The sequence below is a fragment of the Bombus pyrosoma genome, linkage group LG12, assembly GCF_014825855.1.
Source record: "Bombus pyrosoma isolate SC7728 linkage group LG12, ASM1482585v1, whole genome shotgun sequence".
NCBI lineage: Eukaryota > Metazoa > Arthropoda > Insecta > Hymenoptera > Apidae > Bombus > Bombus pyrosoma.
Window position 1 is genome coordinate 1,572,586 of NC_057781.1, and position 17,449 is coordinate 1,590,034.

A 17,449-nucleotide genomic window follows, 5' to 3' on the forward strand; every position below is an offset into this window, starting at 1 on the left:
CATATCAACTTTAGTCGTTTCGATTAGATTTGAGGAATAATATTTTTACGTAAGATACGTCTATCTACAAGTACTGAAAGTTCAATTTTCTTATTTTCCGAACAGTCGACAGTGGTCGGGAGACGAAGAGGATGAGGGCACAACAGGTCACGTAACAACGGAGCATCCTCTGGCGGAGGCGACAATTCCCTTGGTCTCCCACTTGCGTCTTCAAGAGCAGCCCTCTAACTTAAGTGCCAATCTTGTGACCGCTTCCGGGACCCAGAATCCTCCTCGTTCGAGCACACAGAGCCAGCAAGAGAGCGTTTTGCAGAAATTCAGAAAGAGCTTCTCCTTGAGGTTCCACAAAAAGGGCAGCAAGGAGAGCAACGAGAGCGAGTGCCCGGCCGAAGATAACGATGGATCAGGCCCTCTGGACGAGGAGGAGGAAAGGGAACCGCCGACTGTCACGGAACAGACCCCTCAACACAAAGAAGACACCAATAATGACCAGAAATTCCGGTTAGTCCGATTGTCATTTTTAAATTGCGAACTTTTATGCATTTATCAAAAATTCGAAGACACAGAGATATATAAAACATCTGCAGTAAAGTTGTCGTTGTAACTTTCAATATATAAGTAAATGTCTATTTAAGTTATATCTCGTCAGTTTTTTTTACAAAAATATAAATTTGCATAGAAATTCGCATAGAAGAAATCATTATTTCTATTTCGTAAGAAAATTAAATCCTTGTAAATAAAAAATTCCATTCTCAATTTGAATAAAAATAAACAAGTATTAAATCTTCGTCACAGGTTTGGTCCTCTTGTATGGAGAAGCAGTAAGGAGAGAAAAAAGGGCAGCAAAGCTGCCAGAAACGCGAAATGCAACAGCGGAGATAGCGGAATACAAATCGAGGTAAGAAAACAGCGAACCGTGGATAAAACATGTTCGCACTTTAGTTCGTAGGAGAAGAGATCTAAATTTCAAATTAGCGAAACTAACGAGATGCATAGCATTTACTTGAATCTTCCCTGCCTGGAGGATACTAGTGTACACCGATACAACCATCCATGCAACTAGTCCCGTTTTAGAAAATTCATTTTCCTATGAAGCGTCACGCCAGTCGATGGACTCTTTGTATCGGAAAATAAGAAACATATCCAGCGTAGATTCGACGAGTAACGAAGTAAATTGTAAACGATATAGATGGTATCTGGTGGAGCATTGACTGGGGGTGGTGGTGGTGGAATGATGGGGGGTGGTGATAGCTCCGAGTCCCACGATACGGACGTCCAAGACGAGACGGACAGCCCTCCAGCCCTTCGTAGGCGAGTCGCTGACAAATCACGACCCCAGTCCGAGCTCATCAACCAGATACTGATCGACAAATTTAAGGTAAAGACTATCGTTCTTTGCCCTCGTTTACCCCGCTACATCCAATCTTCGCGTTAATTATTAACAACCGCCAGCCGCACGTGAAGTTGCCCGTCGTCGCTGTATCTGTGCTTAACGTCGTTGACTAAATGAGAGCACCGCAAACTAGAAAGTGTTTTGTATATACTTTTGTGCACCATATCTGGTGCAGAAAAGCGACACGACCTCGTTACGATCTCGTGATGACCCTATGCGATTATATAGGACCGCTGTAGAATTATATTTTTAATGTTGCAATACATACAAGCATGTGATCCTGCTACGAGAAATATAAAGATACCGAATTGCACAACATCACTATCACGGAATCGCAACGACGCGACGTCATGTTTCTCGCCTGGACTAGGATTACATTTTCGATAGTGGAATCGTACTCTCGTGTATATTGCATCATTTCGTTAGAAATACAAAGCTAACCAGATCGTAAAATATCGCAATGCCGTTATTCGCATCGTTCCTCTGCATTTGGGTCCAGAAACATTTCGATCGACAACTCTTTTTTACTGTTCTTATTTAATCTCTCAAATACGAAACACTCTCTCCATTATAACTTTATTGTGTGAACAATTAATTCCATATAACAATTGTATGGGTATAATACCACGAAACGAAGATTCCGAAGACAAACGCTTTTGCTTTCGATGGCGTGAAAACAATACATTTGTCATGGATGTTGCATATGTACGTTTTTACTGCTTTTATTTGATTAGTGTGCAATTCTAATCCTCGTGTCACATCATCTTTATCGACGCCCATCCTTCTTCTCCCATTTCTTGCCTGGCCGGTCGTGTATAATTGCTATTGAGAGAGTCGCACATTTGTAACCATTATCGGGCGACACATATGACTGTTTCCTTTGACACAATAACTCGCATTACTCACGTTTGTGTACGGTTTAGCCACGCTCGTACAGATCACCGGCAGTTACTGATACGCAGTCATAGACTATATCGCGTTGGCCAGGATACGAGGAGAGGAAGCACACTCCTGGTTAGTTGATATCGGGCCGAGCACCCGACCGAACACGATTTATGGAATCATGGACGAAAGTCGAGTCATCGCTGTTTGCTTTCGTCACCGTGTTTTTGCCTGTGTGGTTGTATATAACAAAGACGTGTTTCAAAGATATGAACCCCTTAACGTGTCTGTTCACAGTGAAATTTAAGCTTTATACGATTCAAAATTGGGCTAAAAGCGTCTAAAAGTTTTTTTGACCGGCGTGAAACACAGGTAAATAGTAGAACATAAAAATGTGAATAATAAATGTAACGTGGATCTAATTCGACGAGCGTGACACTAATAATATGACACTTCTTTTCTAACATCACTGTGTGCATCCTAATCCACAAATTTGGCTACTAATGTATCCGCCACAGGTACATAAACTTTCATGCTGTGAACGTAACTGAAAATACTAGAATTTATTGGTGTTTGTGCATTAACAAAATTCCACGGTGTATATCTAATCGTAAGCAGAGATGGGAACGGCACTTGGCTAGCTTGATGATCAAGCAATTTTCTGGAAGACTGGCTTAACGTCACACACCCAGAAGAGTTGCATCGTTGCTTACCATTCGAACAAACACGTTGAAAAGTCGATGTTAACGAAAGGATGTGTAATACTTTCAGGCGGATCTTCAGAGCCGCACGTCGAGGCACCAGCATGTACGCAGAACGAACAGTGATTTAGGAGGTCAGAGGTTACTCCAGTGGGATACGAGGTCTGGTTACAGCCACGCGCACAATTACCGCAGGATGCTCTCGACGCCATCACCGATCAAGACGAGGCCTCCTAGACTCAGTCCGAGGCACTCCTCCCATGACATCGTTACGCTGAGAAGGTAGGTTTAATGATCGTGATCCGTCCCGTGCTTTCGCACCCTTATCGCAAACGCCTCATTGACTTTTTGCCATACTGCGAGCGAGGGTCAATTCTGACGAGAGAGCTGCAAACCTGACGCAATTGCTGGCGAAATTTCCCTGTTTATTTTCGATACGCTCGAAACTTTTGTTATTATTATCGTACAGGGTCGAACACTTTCAGATTCGAAACGTCTCAATAACTTTGTAAATGTTGATTCTAACGAAAATCCAACTGAAATACAGTATTGTATACGTTGAAGGAGACGTGGGCTGTAACGTTTAAAATTTTTATGTTTGCATTTCGGAATGTATACGGCGATTGCTTGGGTTTCAAATACTCGAGGATATATTATTCTCTTCGTTAGTCAACGAGTGCGTGAACGCAGGAAAAAAAAACATGGAATAATCTAGGTGCTCCGTTTGTCACTTGTTTGAAAATCTAAATGGTCTATTCTTGAAAAACAAGAGCAGGCATTACCCTTAAACGATTCGCTGTTTCTTTTCCTCCTCTTTTTTTATTTATTTTTTTCTCTCCTCTTTTTCTTAAATTTTGTTCAATTCGAAAGGAATCATAGCATGACATTACGATATCATCAAAATCAATCCCTTGAAAGATTATCCTTGACGAAATTTAAATTCTTTATTCTCGAACCTTTCCAGTAAATCGAGGGAGAATAGTGGTAGGTAGATGGGTATTATAACAAACCACTTTCTTTTAATTTTTCCTTGTAAAACAGTTGGTCTGTCACGCGTTACTATGTACGGAGTGGTTCTTTCGTACTTTTTCGATCATTCTTTTGATTTTTTTACATAAAAGGATTTTCCTTTTTTAATGCAGACTTTTATGGTAACGTGGTAGCGATAGAAGGTTCCACCTAAAGATCCTCATCTACTACTTAAACGTCCAAAGCCTATATAAAATATCAATACAAATGTAAAACGTTAGCAATACATCACCAAGTTTAGGAGAAAGTAGCAAAATAATTTAAAATAGGTCTATAACAGAAAACTAAATTCAGTAAACAAAAAAAAAGAAAAATACGAGACATTATCTACGAGCAGAAAGCGTTACGTTAAGAACGAAGAAACGAGCATTCTTTGAGGTAGGACAATTTACAGAACCACTCTGTATACACATGTATACCTTGTCGTATGTATATATATATATATATATTTACCTATTGTAATTCGTTGCTGAATGTTGTATCGATGCTTCTACGTAAACACAAAGCTTGTTGATCCTTTTCCGACCATGTGCAGTTAAAAAGAAAAATTAACGACGATCTTATTCTGGTCCCAGTAACGCGAAAGGGAGGAGTTCTCGGACAAATTTGAGGCGTTCACTTAGTCAACCACTGGGTATCAATCAACTATCACCCTTGATGCGCACCAAAACTGCAGGTAATGCTAACACTTGTCAAATTAAAATCGAACCTTACTTGTTGATATTGTTTGAGTTCTAACGTAGACCACATACTTTCCTTTCTTTCCTTCCAAGCAAATAAGTAATCTTTTCTTTCACGTTATACACTTTGATTAACTGCAAACTGTTATAGTTACACATTAACACACTGACATGCCGTTACGTTGTACACTGAAATTTTGAAGTTTGAAGATATGGATATCGATACTATTTTTGAAAAAATACGTGCTCATTTCTATTTTTTCTTTTTCGGGGAGAAGCACATTGCTTGTTTGCTTGGTATGAAAGCACACTGGTAGCCAACCCGTTGACGAAGATTAGTGCACACTTTCTCTACTCCAGTGATATCCAGTTTCTCTCTAGATCACTATTTCCGGCAGTGCTCTAAGTTAGCATGCACCCTTTGTAAAAATCTCAAAGCCGTCGTAACAAAACGCACCTGTAAGAAGAGTTCTTAACAGTAAGGAATGCGGAACACTCCTGTATTAAACGTGTTGATATCTTCGTTCTGTAAGGATTGCTTTCTGTGAATACGCTTATGTTTGCAAGGTGCAGTAGAAATTAACTACCCTTAGAGAGTTTCACGAAACATTTCGATAATTAAAAGAAATGAATTCCATCTTCTTTTTTACCGAAAATATTCAAGAAATATTTCCACGCGTACTATGTTTCGTAAAGCTCTACGAGAAGACTAATTACTCACATGAAACGTGATAAACGATTTTTTAATCTTTCGCTGCCAACGCCAGCAAGCCTGCGATGGATACCTACACAGGGTGATTTTTTGTATACGATTGTTCTCTCGTGTTAACAGATTTAAGCAACAAAACGAAAGAAAAACAATACTGACACATCGACAGATACAAAATACAAAAGATCCTCGGATCTCGAGCTCGTTTTTTGCTTTTCACGATAAAGACAAGAGTCGTTTTGTTTATAATCAGGCGCGAGGTTGCCCGGTGGAAACGTTCTGTCTGAGGACGAACAAGATGGAAGAGGTGGAACGTCCGACGATGAAATGATGTCTGATTCGGAATCCTCCATTGCCTCCTTGACGGACAGAAAAAAATCCTTCGAGCAGACGATGGACGAAGAAGTCGTAATCCTGGCTGAAGCTGTTTGGGACCACGTGGCGATGGAACCAGAGGAGCTAGCTTTTCGCGCTGGCGATGTGATCGAAGTTTTGGACAACCTAGACAAAGACTGGTGGTGGGGCAGTTGTAGAGGAGAGCATGGCTGGTTCCCGGCTGCATTTGTTAGGGTATGTGACCAATTTTTCTTAAGATTTTTACACTAAAAATATCAGAAATTTCGATTAATATAATATTTCTCACTTTAAAGCAATCACTACTATTTTAACTGAAATAAAAAATAAAGCAAAATTTTACAAGTAATTATGTATATTTATTAGCGAAAGTTATAACTTTTTTCGATTCATTCATGAATCAAAATGGCTGTGGAATTGCAATGAATTGTATTGAACTTTATATCTTCAGTTACGCGTAAGCCAAGAAGATACTGTCGAGGATTGTTTGGCGGCGATGGCTTCTGGAGGCGCGTCAAATTCGCAACTAAGAAGACGTACCAGTGTTTCGCTGTTATCAAATGAACAAGTCAGAACGAGCGTAGTTCGTGAACTAGTTCAAACCGAAAGGGATTTCGTTAAAATACTAAGGGATGTTGCGGAGGGTTACATAGCCGAATGTCGACGGCGCACGGATATGTTTACAGACGAGCAGATAGAAACGATTTTTATCAATCTCGAAGAGCTGTTGGACTTCCAATCTGAATTCTTGAAGGATCTGGAAACTAGAATCGACTGGAGTGCTCCGTACAAGAGTTGCGTCGGTGAATGTTTTCTGAATCATGTAAGGACATCAAAATTATTTAATATCCATTAGATATTCAATTCAATTTATTATTTCAATAGCAATGTTTGCTTTAATTTTATGATATTGAAAATTGTTTCAGAGAGCGGGATTTCGTATGTATTCAGAGTATTGCAACAGTCATCCGATGGCTACCGCCACTTTACAGGAATTATATCAACATAATCGTTATAGCAAGTTCTTTGAAGCGTGCAGGTTAATGAGAGGGCTGATAGAAATTCCTTTGGACGGATATTTATTGACACCAGTGCAACGGATATGCAAGTATCCACTCCAGTTGGCAGAATTACTGAAATATACGAAAACCGATCATCCAGATTACCATAAGATTCAGGAAGCTCTAGAAGCAATGCGAGATGTTGCGGTTTTGATTAACGAAAGAAAGAGACGAATGGAGAGCCTAGAAAAACTTGCTGCGTGGCAACTAAGGGTGGAAGGATGGGAGGTAGGAATTCTAGAGAGATAATGAAATTTATTTGTACAATATTATTTCGAAGCACTCACTTATTTCGATGATGTTATACTTTAATATCTTTTATTAATACTATAGGGTGAAGATCTCATAGAAGTTTCGTCGCAATTAATTTATCAAGGAGAAGCTGTGAGAGTTACTACCGGCATGTGGACAAATAATATCACACTTTTCCTATTCGACCACCAGTTAGTGTATTGTAAGAAGGATATCTTAAAGCGAAATACCTATGTGTACAAGGGACGAATTTATCTCGACACGAGCGAAGTGATCGATGTTCCCGATGGGAAAGGTAAGTTTTCAAACCGTGTGTCATTAATGCATCATCTAATTCTAGTTTTATTTTTAACATTTCAATCGTAAATTGTTAATGGTTTGTTTACAGATCACCAACTAGGTGTAACAGTAAGGCATTGTTTGAAAGTATACAGTTGTGTTCGAGACAAGTGGTTGTTATTCTGCTGCCGCACAGCGGAAGAAAAGCATCGATGGTTGGCAGCCATGGCCGAGGAAAGGAGACTGGTTGCTCAGGACAGAAATGACGGATTGGAGTTCCCTGCTGCGGCCAGGCAATTGGCTAGGATCGCAGCAACGAGACAGCAGAATAGACCGCCAATTAAACCTCGCAGTACGTAAAATAATTATTGTCTGAGCCTTTACAATAAGTACTTTAAACTTATGATATTATTACAATTGTCTGGATTGAATAATTACAGACAAAACGTACAAAAGAGAGTCGGCTTACGAAATGCCTACAATGGTTGGGCAAGCCACCACAAACTCGTTAGGACGTAAAGTTGGCACTTGGTTCACGTTCGGTAGCAGCAAGAAAAACACGCGACTTCAGCCGTCCTGAGACAGGCCTACCTTCGTACCATACATTGACTTGTGAAAGTCTGACGAGAAGCGCTTAATCGTTGCTTCGCAACCGTGATTCACAAATTACTTGTCGTTCAAGAAACATTTCTCAGAAAATTTCTTCTCATCGAGATTTATTCGGATTTTCTTCAATGTTTCGATATTTAAGAATATTCGAATAAACAAACGGACATCGTATTCGTTTTAATCTGTACGAAAGCAAACGATAACAAGCGCTTGTCGCGTGTATGGAACGAAGGTATTTTATTTATCTAATCGTTAAGTTTTATCTCTTAGTCGTTGTCGATTCAGCAATATCGGTACGTCCTGTTAAAAGGGTAAGCAAAACGCTACGATTTTCGTCAGTCCGAATGTAGTTATTCTCGTTTAATTTAAATCACACGCAGTTCGATAAAAAGGAAGTATAACTTTGTCGATATCGTTGGCGATATTTATTTCACTGCCTCGAAAAGGATTCTTCTAGATTCTATGCTCTGTCGTCTTACAATCACACAGATCACTGCAATCACGGAGTGACAAGGTATTATCACTTAGTTGTTTTCAGAAAAATGATAACCGTTGTTTATTCAAAGTATAACCGCAAGAAATATTACTAATTAAGCGTAATTATAAATTCATATAAGCAACGTCTAGACGAAACGTACAATATTACAAAATGGAAAAGAATAACGTGCGGAAAGTTTGAACTATTAAAGGCAAAGCGATAAGTATCGAGGCGGGACGAAATAGAAAATATTATTGAAGAAAAAAAGCTTGCATAAAATAAAAAAATGAATGCACTTACTATTAGATATATATGAATATTATGTGTAAAGCCGATAGCGAGCTTTTGCGGTACTAAAGAGAAAGTACTAGTCACTCTTATCACGGAATCACATAAAACACCAGTGATAAAACTTTAGCATTATCGGAATGCAACCGCTTGTACGTTGTAAGCAATGAATGGATTAGCAGTGGCCACGTGTTTTTTATGGTAATAAAGACTGATTGAGAAATGCTTGAGCAAATAGGTACGGAGAGTAGCACTGAGAGAAAAGTATAGTCAAAGCGTAACAGAATTTCGCTAAAAGTAAATATATTTATTACTGCAGAATGAAAGACCTTCCAACTGCATTATTGGTTTGATAACCATTTAGATAGTCTCTTCTAGTATGCACATTGAAATAAAGAGAAATAACGTTGACACAAATATCATACCTTGAAATTTTCTCTCAGTGAAGCAAAACGTATCACAGTACATAGTATCATAAAAAAGGAAAAGAATCTTAACTTGTTTCACAGTACGCCCTTTTACTGCCTAAAATTATCGTCATTTCATCTAAAGCAGTAAATCATAATACTCATCGTAGTTTGTACGAAGATTTTAAATTTTTGGTAAATGGACGGAGAATTATATTTCTACGTCAAATACGGAGCGACAGTATTAATGATATAGGTATCACTAAACATGTAAATACTCGCATATCAAGCTTGTTTTCTACTGCTGCTGTAGCAGTTTCTAAACGGAAAAAAAATCATCCGAGATATCTTTCAAGTTTTTCTACTCTTGTACAGAAAAATGTTGTGAGAATATTACGATGAAAGCCAGTCAGCAAAAACCTCTGTGTTTTGTATGTAAAAAATAATGGAAACGTGCACACTGTAATTCTTCATCGAGTACAATTCAATTAACGTTTCAAAAAAGCTGATCCACCAATTGTGAAAGTTTTCAACACTGCCAATATGTTTACTAAATATTTTTTTGTTCGTTTCTGACACTTTTCATCGTCTTAATGCATATATATTTTTCGAAATATATGTTCATAAAAAAATAATGGTTATTCTATCTTTGATCGCAATTTTGCAGAAAAAAGAAGAAGAAAATACTTGTGAAACATAAACAATACACAGAAGTATATTTTTGCTTATTTCCTGGCATTGTATTTACTATATGACGAGGACAATATGATGACAAAATGAAAGAGCAAGATTCCTACTCAACTGTACAGAAACCATTAACCATTGATGTTTAGACTAGAAGCGATACATTTGTTGCTGAACCTAATTCATTTAAGAGTTATTTTTATAGGACAAATTTATTTGTTCGAGCGCAATTTCTCTGTAAGCATTGTTATATAAGGCCAACTAATGGCCAATGTGACTAAACATAAGGAGAGAAATATCATATGTTAATTATAAACGCTGAAACGATAATATCGCATATTGCACAATTTAGAACATTTCATTCATTGAATTTTACTAACATCAATAAAGAAATAAAACTTCTGTATATTATCAGAGTAATATTACAAATATTCGTAAGATACATTAGTTACAAAATAAAAAGAGGGAGTTTCAACATAGCAATGGTTTATTCTTTACATTAACTATATCTTGTTAAAGATGCGTAAAGTAATTAATAATTCAATATATATCCTTTCTATAGTTAGGAATTGATAAATTTGTATTGTTACTCTGAAAATACTAAAACAGACTTTGCACAAACGTCAGGATGATGTGCTTTGAAGCAATAATATTACTAGGCGTTACAGTAATAACAGTTTAGGCTGTTGCATATGTATGTGAATGCATATATTTTCCCTTATATTTAACATAAATAGTTGCGCGTGCGTATTGATGATTGCCATATTTTATAATTATGCGTTATTAATATGCACGTGAACGTTCCACTTCCGAAAATTTGAAAAAAAAAAACTGATACAATAATGTATCGCTTTGTTTCATGTAAATAATTAGATATTGTACTTTATAAGTGTAAATATTGTAGAACTCTTCGTTAGCGTAAACTTCAACATGTTCTAGGCCATAAGGAACTTTAAAATTGAATGACATATAAATTTTGGATAAAGATTAATTATTGATTAATAGCACAATGTTTTGTATATTTGTATATTTAATTTAATGATTTAATAATAAATTACCCTTTTTGCTCGATTGTTCACGTTATAAATAATTATCGTTTATGATATGTACAGTTGAAATTACATAATGTTTACAATTGTTTTCAAAATATAAATATATACTCAGTTAAATATATGTAAATAAACATTTTATAATTACTACATTATTATCATTTTATTGCACTGAATTATATATACGTCCTACACATTACTTTTCGCAAGTACTATTAAAGGTAGTATACTTTAAATAAAATCATATTCAAGGAAAAGATATTTAATAAAAAAAGACCACATCTATTACTACTTATTATATGTATTCATGAAAATTAGGTACCTAGTATGTATGTAGTACTTTTTGCAATTTGAGCTTTTAATTCAGAATTCTCTTTCCTCAACTGATTTACCACTTGCCTTAGAGTTCTAGCTTCTTCTAGCAATTGAGCATTTTCATCTAAACTTTGTGAGAAACTTTCTTGAACATCTCGTAATTCTGTAATGTACTGGCATGCCCTTGCTAAAATTCCTCCTTTACTCTGTAAACATAAAACACCAATATGTATTAGACATACATATGTCTTTTACAACAAGAAACATGAAACCTAATCTGTCGGACGCTGTGATCTTTCGTTTGATAGAACAAAATAGATCATACGTAATTCGATAAAATAATATAAAACGGAAAATGTTGTGTATCCTTTATTTCCTTATAAAACAAAAGAAACTTATTGAACAACCTAATGCTTTGAACTAAAATACCATAATAATAATAAAAAAAAAGAATCAATGGATGATGTATAGGACTTAGATGTATAAAAAATATGTACTATATTACCTGTAACTCAAAATTGGTTTTTACATCTCCATCTCCTGTTGAACTTTGCTCACACTCAGGTAAAAGCTTCCCCAATTTTGAAATCCAATTATTAATTTTATCCCTACGGCGTCTTTCAACTTCATTATGTGTTACCCTTCTTCTTTCATCTCTCTATATGATATTATATAGAGTAATAATTAATATCATTCAGCAATTTTTATTAGATATAAATTATATAAAATATTCTACCTTTTTGATGGTAGTAAGGATATTTTGTGGATTATCTATTTGAAGTTTAACACGTGGAGCAACTGTTCTTGTAGTTTCTGAGGTAACTACTTCATTACTATTACTAAGTACGTAGAACTGACCATTTATAGGTGATGTCAAAACTTGAACTGTGTTATTTATAGGTGCAGCTATTGATAATTCAGTGTTATTTGTATGATTATCACCAACTTGTACCACACGGTATGCCACTGCGTTATCATTTCTATTTACTTCACATAATTGATATTGAATATTATCTTCTTCTGTGACTGTCTCTATTTCTGTATCGCAATCTATTATTTCTGCTTCTTCTAAAACTACGCCGACATTGTCATTGCTAATTGTATTTTCGTCCACACTATAAAATATTATATACTTACAAAAGCATACACGGAAAAATGTGGTATGAAATAACCTTATACGTCAGACATTTATGTTTTCCAATTTTCATATGGTATAAAAATATACATTTGATTTTAGGAAACATAAATATAAATTCATATATTTAACAAAAAATAAATTATTTTACATATCTTTTTTAAGTTCATAGAAATCAACAGAAACACTCTATTAAGAATATGTCATTATTTTATTTTTATAATTATTACAAAATCAATAAAAAGCATACCTTTCATCAATATTGCCAAAATGATTTAAAACTTCCATTGTAATGCTCAGATCAAATTATCTTGAGTCAAAACTTTATCCACATAAGAATGCATTACATTGCACTTGCACTGCAATCTATTTACTGTAGGCAATGCGTCATAAATCAAAAAATTATATAGATAAAATAACGTATTTTAAATATTAAATATTTAAATATATAAAAATATTAAATATGTTATCATATTTAATACAAAGTGTCAAATTCTTATAATAAAAGTATAACATTTAAAAAATAATTGTACTCAAACTATTTAAATAATATTTTTATAAGTAATTTTATTGACTATCTAGTTATAAAAAGCATAAGATACATTTCTCTTTAACATTTTTTATATAATGGTTCAAATATTATAATATAATATTAATGAATAAATATTTAGAATATTTATAGAATTTTTGCACGATTAATTACAGGCAATAAAGGAATAATGGCAATAAATTAATATGTAGTAGTTATGATTTATCATCTATGATTAAAACCAAATCGTATATTCAAAATTGGCACATTTAATAGTAATTTTTTGTTTACTTCTCTGCTTAAATGCACTGATAATGTGCAATGTTAGGGAAAGATTAAATACCATATTTTTAACTCGGCCATTAATAGTAAAATATATTATTAAGAAATGAAGTATATGTAATGTATAAGGTATATATAACAAAGTCTCTGTACAATAGAAAAATTAAATAACATTTGTGACATCCTTTTCAATCTTATTCTATATATATAAATTGATTATATTGATTTTTATATTTACATGTTGTATAACAAAAAAGTCTAAAAAATACTTAGATGGAAATGGGATTGCGAAGTTTCTTCATGTATGTTGCAAGTACAATATAATGTTGTAGCATATTAAATGATTTAACTTCGGTTTGTCGGATATAAAATTACTTGTTCTTTTGTATTTGTTATTTAATGATTTTCAATGCGTAGTATTCAAAAATGCACACCTGAACTTTAGAAATCCAACGGTTTAAAAATTATACATATGTAAGATACGCATTTTTACCGTATTTTACAGGTTAGCATGATGCCATATTACTCTTATCAATCATTTGATTGGTCGATACAAATGAGCATTGAATTAAACTTCGCCAAATATTAGTTTGTACTATCGTAACCAGCCGCCTTGTGGCGGTCGTAGAGGATAGAAAAAAATTGAATTTAATTCAATATTTAGGAAAATTAAAATCCCGCCGTAAAATGGCCGATACTCATGTATATTTGTGACAGCCAGCGATTCTACTCATTGAACGAATCATGGATTGGAGTCACCATGGTGTCAAAGTAACGCGTAAAATACGTTAAAAATTTTACATACGCATAACTTTTAAACCGTTAGATTCTTAAAATTAAGACTTGTATTTTTGGATTTTACGCGTCAGGGACATTAAATGACAAACAAAAAAGGCAATAATTTTATGTTTAATAAATTAAAGCTCATCATATTTTTATACATTTTCATATGTGGTAGTGTTTTTATGTTACCCTAGTATGGTATCACTGTTCCATGTGTGTAATTTACCGAATTTTGTGATTTAAATTCAACCACTTGTTGTAAATATAAATTTAATATATTAATCATACTTCATTAAAATACGAATCTTTGATATACATGTATGCGTAAACTCGATAGAAGGTAAAAGTTAGGTTACGAAACAATTGACGCACCAATATTTTTAGAACTGCGTTTTCAATGAACTAATACACGATACGAACTGGTGAAAATATTGTGTTTAGCATTTCTATTTTTCTTTGGAATGAAGACTCCAAACGAATTTATTTTCTTATTGATTCATATCTTTGCAATCATCTTAATTGTACATTGTGAAGATGAAAACTACTTTGAAAATATAGAGTAAGAATATTAATAAGTTCTTTTTACATCTAAAATTAGGAGAAATTTATATTATTATATGTATAAATTAAACAATACATAATTTTATAGGAACTCAGAAGAACTAATAGATCCATATTCATTTTTTTATGATAAGCACAGTAAAACAATGGATAAAGAAATAAACATGGACATGTATGTATAAAATGTATATTCAGATGTTGTAAATGCTATAAGTATTAACTTTTTCAGTAGAAAAGATATGGTACAGGAAAGCATCGAAGCTCAAAACGAGTTGGAACCTCTTAAACATGAAAATAATTATAGTAGCCACGAAGCAATCTTTTATAAGCGTCTTATTAATCTATTATTATCAAATATTCGCATAGAGGTAACAGGATAATATTATTTATGGCGTACTTTCTCAAACATGTTCAAGAAAAATGTATTTTACTTTTTGGAAACAGAATGAGAATGAAGTATCAATAACAGGAATATTAGAGATTGAGGTATCCCATTCTCAAATGGAAATACTTAGAAATTTTCAAATTCATAAAACATCTTTAAGAGAAATTGATGAAATTCTAAGTAATATAATACAGGAACCTCGATATAATTATATGTTTGAAGCTATACATATATTTGATGTATTGCACAAAGGTTTTGGCACAATACTTAGAACAGTACAAGAATATGTAAGAATATTGGTTTTGTTTAATTATATTTCTGGTTTATATATTTATTGATTTAATATTTTAGCCAGATGGAGCTATAATCTTATTTACAATGATAATGGCTTGTTTGACATTTAAAATGATAAGATGTGGGCAAAGATTTCCTATTTTGTGTATTATACAAATTATATTCATATTGAGCTTTTTTATGACTTGGTGGCAACTTATAAAGGTAAATAACATTAACTTATAATTTTATTTTAGTTTTAAAAGAATATTATTCCTTAAGTACATTTGTTCTTTTAAGGAAGCCGAAATTAAGTCTGTTGCTGCACAAATGAAATTTTCAGACATACCAATTTCTTGTCAACCCGATAAGATGAATTTGTGGCACAAGTTTATTTCATTCTTTTGTAAGTATATATTATTTTCGTACATTGAAAAATGCTCTGGAAGGTTACTATCATCTTCCTATCGTTGTAGCTAAGGACGATTGTGAGCAATATTATGAAACAGTAATGTCTAATCCAAAACTAAAAATTACACCTGCATTTGCGTTATCACATTTTATTACTACCGTTGTTCTTCATCCAGTTACGCACATAGGAACTGTTATATCTGGCTTTATAGATAATGCTACAGGTAATTGATAAGTTTTATTCATAGTTACATCCTAATTCAGTTGATTTAATAATTTCATTTGATCTTTTAGATAATCTGCCTTGGACATATGGATGGATAATAAAATGTATGCTGTATATATGTATAGGTTTTGTTATAATAATGATACCGTTCTTTCTGTCTGGAGCATCATTTAATTTAGGCTTAGGACCATTATTGAGATTTGGAATTAGCCATGAGAGAAAAAATGGAAAAGGTAATTCATTACACAGTCTAGAAAACCGAGAACCTGTACAAATAATTCTTAAGGTAATATATAATTTCCTTTGTTTTATTTGGAATGTTTTATTTTTAACTAAATTTATCCCAGATTTAATTGTAAATCTTTTGTATGTAGTTGTTTAAAAACTCGAAACTTTTTTAGGTAACTCACGGTACCGACGTACCGCAAATACAAGATGTTCCGAAAGTCAAGCAATCAAACGTCTTACCAGCTTTAAAAGATTATTGCGAAGAAGAAACTATTGCGACAGATAGTGATATTCGGGAAAGTTTCGATGATTTATGTCGCGGTGATATGATAAAGAATAGTAAATTGTCAAATAATCATAATGAAGAAAAATTGGATGCCATAATAGGAGAAAATAAGGATGGTAGAGGGGATGGTTAATAATTTATTGATAACTTGTTTCGTAAAATATATAAGCTGTTAATTTCTAATGTACTTAGTCAAGTAAATATTTCATTACATAAAACTTAATGTTACTTGTTGTTAATACACAAATTAATAATTAACGAATCCAAAATGTCAATTTTATAACTGTATTTGACAGCTTGTGACTTACAAAGTATTGTTTTAGTATTGTTTATATTTATTTTATTTGTAGTTGGATTGTGATTATATCATATTGTATAAGGAAAATGATATTTGATATTTTTACAATATGCTGTAACAATGTTTATATTATGTGATTCCAGAGCTTTAATATTTCCAATATTTAAATACACATACTTTTATAAACATGCAATGTTCGTTTAATACAATATACAAATTCTATATAATTCAACAGAATTATTTCGCAAGCAGAGATACGGGTACTAATGCGAATTCAGCCTAATGAATAGCAACGAAGAATTCAATAAACGTATATATCGTACTTCTACGATATATTTGTATTTATTTTAAATTTTTTGTATTTTTTTAAAACGTATTTGTGTGGAAACTACGTTGGATATACGTACATAACAAGCGCAGATGTTGGTGATGTAGCCGGAATAACGATTAGGACAAGTGGTAGGTGACGACGATCCCGCAAAACTAAGTTCTGTGTTCGTAATTAATTCTATTTATGCAAACCAGCGCGTTCGTCTCTACACACACAACACAGTTTCAAAACAACTTGTCATCTCATACGTACCTCGTCAAGAATCTAATTAAATTTCAACATTATGTTCGAAAATTTTCGTTAAATTTAATTATGATAATGTATATAATTTAAAAATTGAAATTTGAAACTGCAAAAATTAAATTTTTATACTGTATCACTTGCAACTTTTTGGATGTTTAAATTGTTATGTTTAAGAAAGCAAATTTGACTAACGTAAACCAAAGGTGCGAAGCACGTCTATCAGATCGAAAAAATTTTGTAAGTGCTGGTCAATCAAAATATTTAGAATGGCTCGATCGAATGAAGCAACGGCTAAAGAACTTTTTCAA

At 33.6% G+C, this 17,449-nt stretch overlaps 3 protein-coding genes across 16 annotated transcripts in view; 2 read left to right on the forward strand and 1 right to left on the reverse strand.

The window, feature by feature from the left end:
* Positions 1–8,661, forward strand: part of LOC122573799 (serine/arginine repetitive matrix protein 2) — a 131,137-nt gene extending 122,476 nt beyond the window's left edge. For 7 of the 8 annotated variants that reach the window (XM_043740655.1, XM_043740654.1, XM_043740656.1 and 4 more), the window contains 11 exons: positions 106–501; positions 796–898; positions 1,190–1,378; positions 3,047–3,258; positions 4,581–4,681; positions 5,648–5,964; positions 6,200–6,571; positions 6,675–7,037; positions 7,143–7,356; positions 7,450–7,692; positions 7,781–8,661. In XM_043740655.1, coding sequence (XP_043596590.1) covers positions 106–501; positions 796–898; positions 1,190–1,378; positions 3,047–3,258; positions 4,581–4,681; positions 5,648–5,964; positions 6,200–6,571; positions 6,675–7,037; positions 7,143–7,356; positions 7,450–7,692; positions 7,781–7,920 — 2,650 coding nt within the window. In that variant the 3' untranslated portion in view covers positions 7,921–8,661. The remainder of the gene's footprint in view (positions 1–105; positions 502–795; positions 899–1,189; positions 1,379–3,046; positions 3,259–4,580; positions 4,682–5,647; positions 5,965–6,199; positions 6,572–6,674; positions 7,038–7,142; positions 7,357–7,449; positions 7,693–7,780) is intronic. The other variant, XM_043740661.1, reaches the window with a different exon arrangement.
* A 2,479-nt stretch (positions 8,662–11,140) lies between these two features.
* LOC122573803 (upstream stimulatory factor 1-like) lies at positions 11,141–13,622 on the reverse strand. 2 transcript variants are annotated; one of them, XM_043740670.1, is made up of 5 exons: positions 13,551–13,622; positions 12,556–12,678; positions 11,907–12,285; positions 11,676–11,828; positions 11,141–11,376 (listed from the first exon to the last, which is right to left on the reverse strand). In XM_043740670.1, the coding sequence occupies exons 2-5, from the start codon at positions 12,591–12,593 to the stop codon at positions 11,170–11,172; spliced, it is 777 nt and encodes a 258-aa protein (XP_043596605.1). In that variant the 5' UTR covers positions 12,594–12,678; positions 13,551–13,622; the 3' UTR covers positions 11,141–11,169. The 2 variants fall into 2 exon arrangements, with proteins under 2 accessions (XP_043596605.1, XP_043596606.1); XM_043740671.1 differs by lacking the exon at positions 13,551–13,622 and having other exon boundaries at positions 11,907–12,244; positions 12,556–12,577.
* A 114-nt stretch (positions 13,623–13,736) lies between these two features.
* Positions 13,737–16,492, forward strand: LOC122573800 (chloride channel CLIC-like protein 1). 6 transcript variants are annotated; one of them, XM_043740665.1, is made up of 10 exons: positions 13,737–13,887; positions 14,284–14,458; positions 14,549–14,632; positions 14,690–14,828; positions 14,905–15,132; positions 15,197–15,343; positions 15,419–15,524; positions 15,595–15,753; positions 15,824–16,041; positions 16,157–16,492. In XM_043740665.1, exons 2-10 carry the CDS (start codon positions 14,361–14,363, stop codon positions 16,400–16,402), a joined length of 1,425 nt encoding a protein of 474 aa, XP_043596600.1. In that variant the 5' UTR covers positions 13,737–13,887; positions 14,284–14,360; the 3' UTR covers positions 16,403–16,492. The 6 variants fall into 6 exon arrangements, with proteins under 6 accessions (XP_043596600.1, XP_043596598.1, XP_043596599.1 ...); XM_043740663.1 differs by having other exon boundaries at positions 13,762–14,157; XM_043740664.1 differs by having other exon boundaries at positions 13,762–14,010.
* The last annotated feature ends 957 nt before the right edge of the window (positions 16,493–17,449 follow it).

Excerpts from the sequence above, each read along its gene's own strand:
- LOC122573803 (XM_043740670.1), bottom strand. The coding sequence starts at position 12,593 with ATGGAAGTTTTAAATCATTTTGGCAATATTGATGAAAG. Across the intron at positions 11,829-11,906 it reads TCCTTACTACCATCAAAAAG|AGAGATGAAAGAAGAAGGGT; the intron begins GTAGAATATTTT and ends AATATCATATAG. Across the intron at positions 11,377-11,675 it reads AAACCAATTTTGAGTTACAG|AGTAAAGGAGGAATTTTAGC; the intron begins GTAATATAGTAC and ends TTATGTTTACAG.
- LOC122573800 (XM_043740665.1), top strand. The coding sequence starts at position 14,361 with ATGAAGACTCCAAACGAATTTATTTTCTTATTGATTCATATCTTTGCA. Across the intron at positions 14,829-14,904 it reads TATCAAATATTCGCATAGAG|AATGAGAATGAAGTATCAAT; the intron begins GTAACAGGATAA and ends TTTTGGAAACAG. Across the intron at positions 15,525-15,594 it reads CAAGTTTATTTCATTCTTTT|CTAAGGACGATTGTGAGCAA; the intron begins GTAAGTATATAT and ends CTATCGTTGTAG.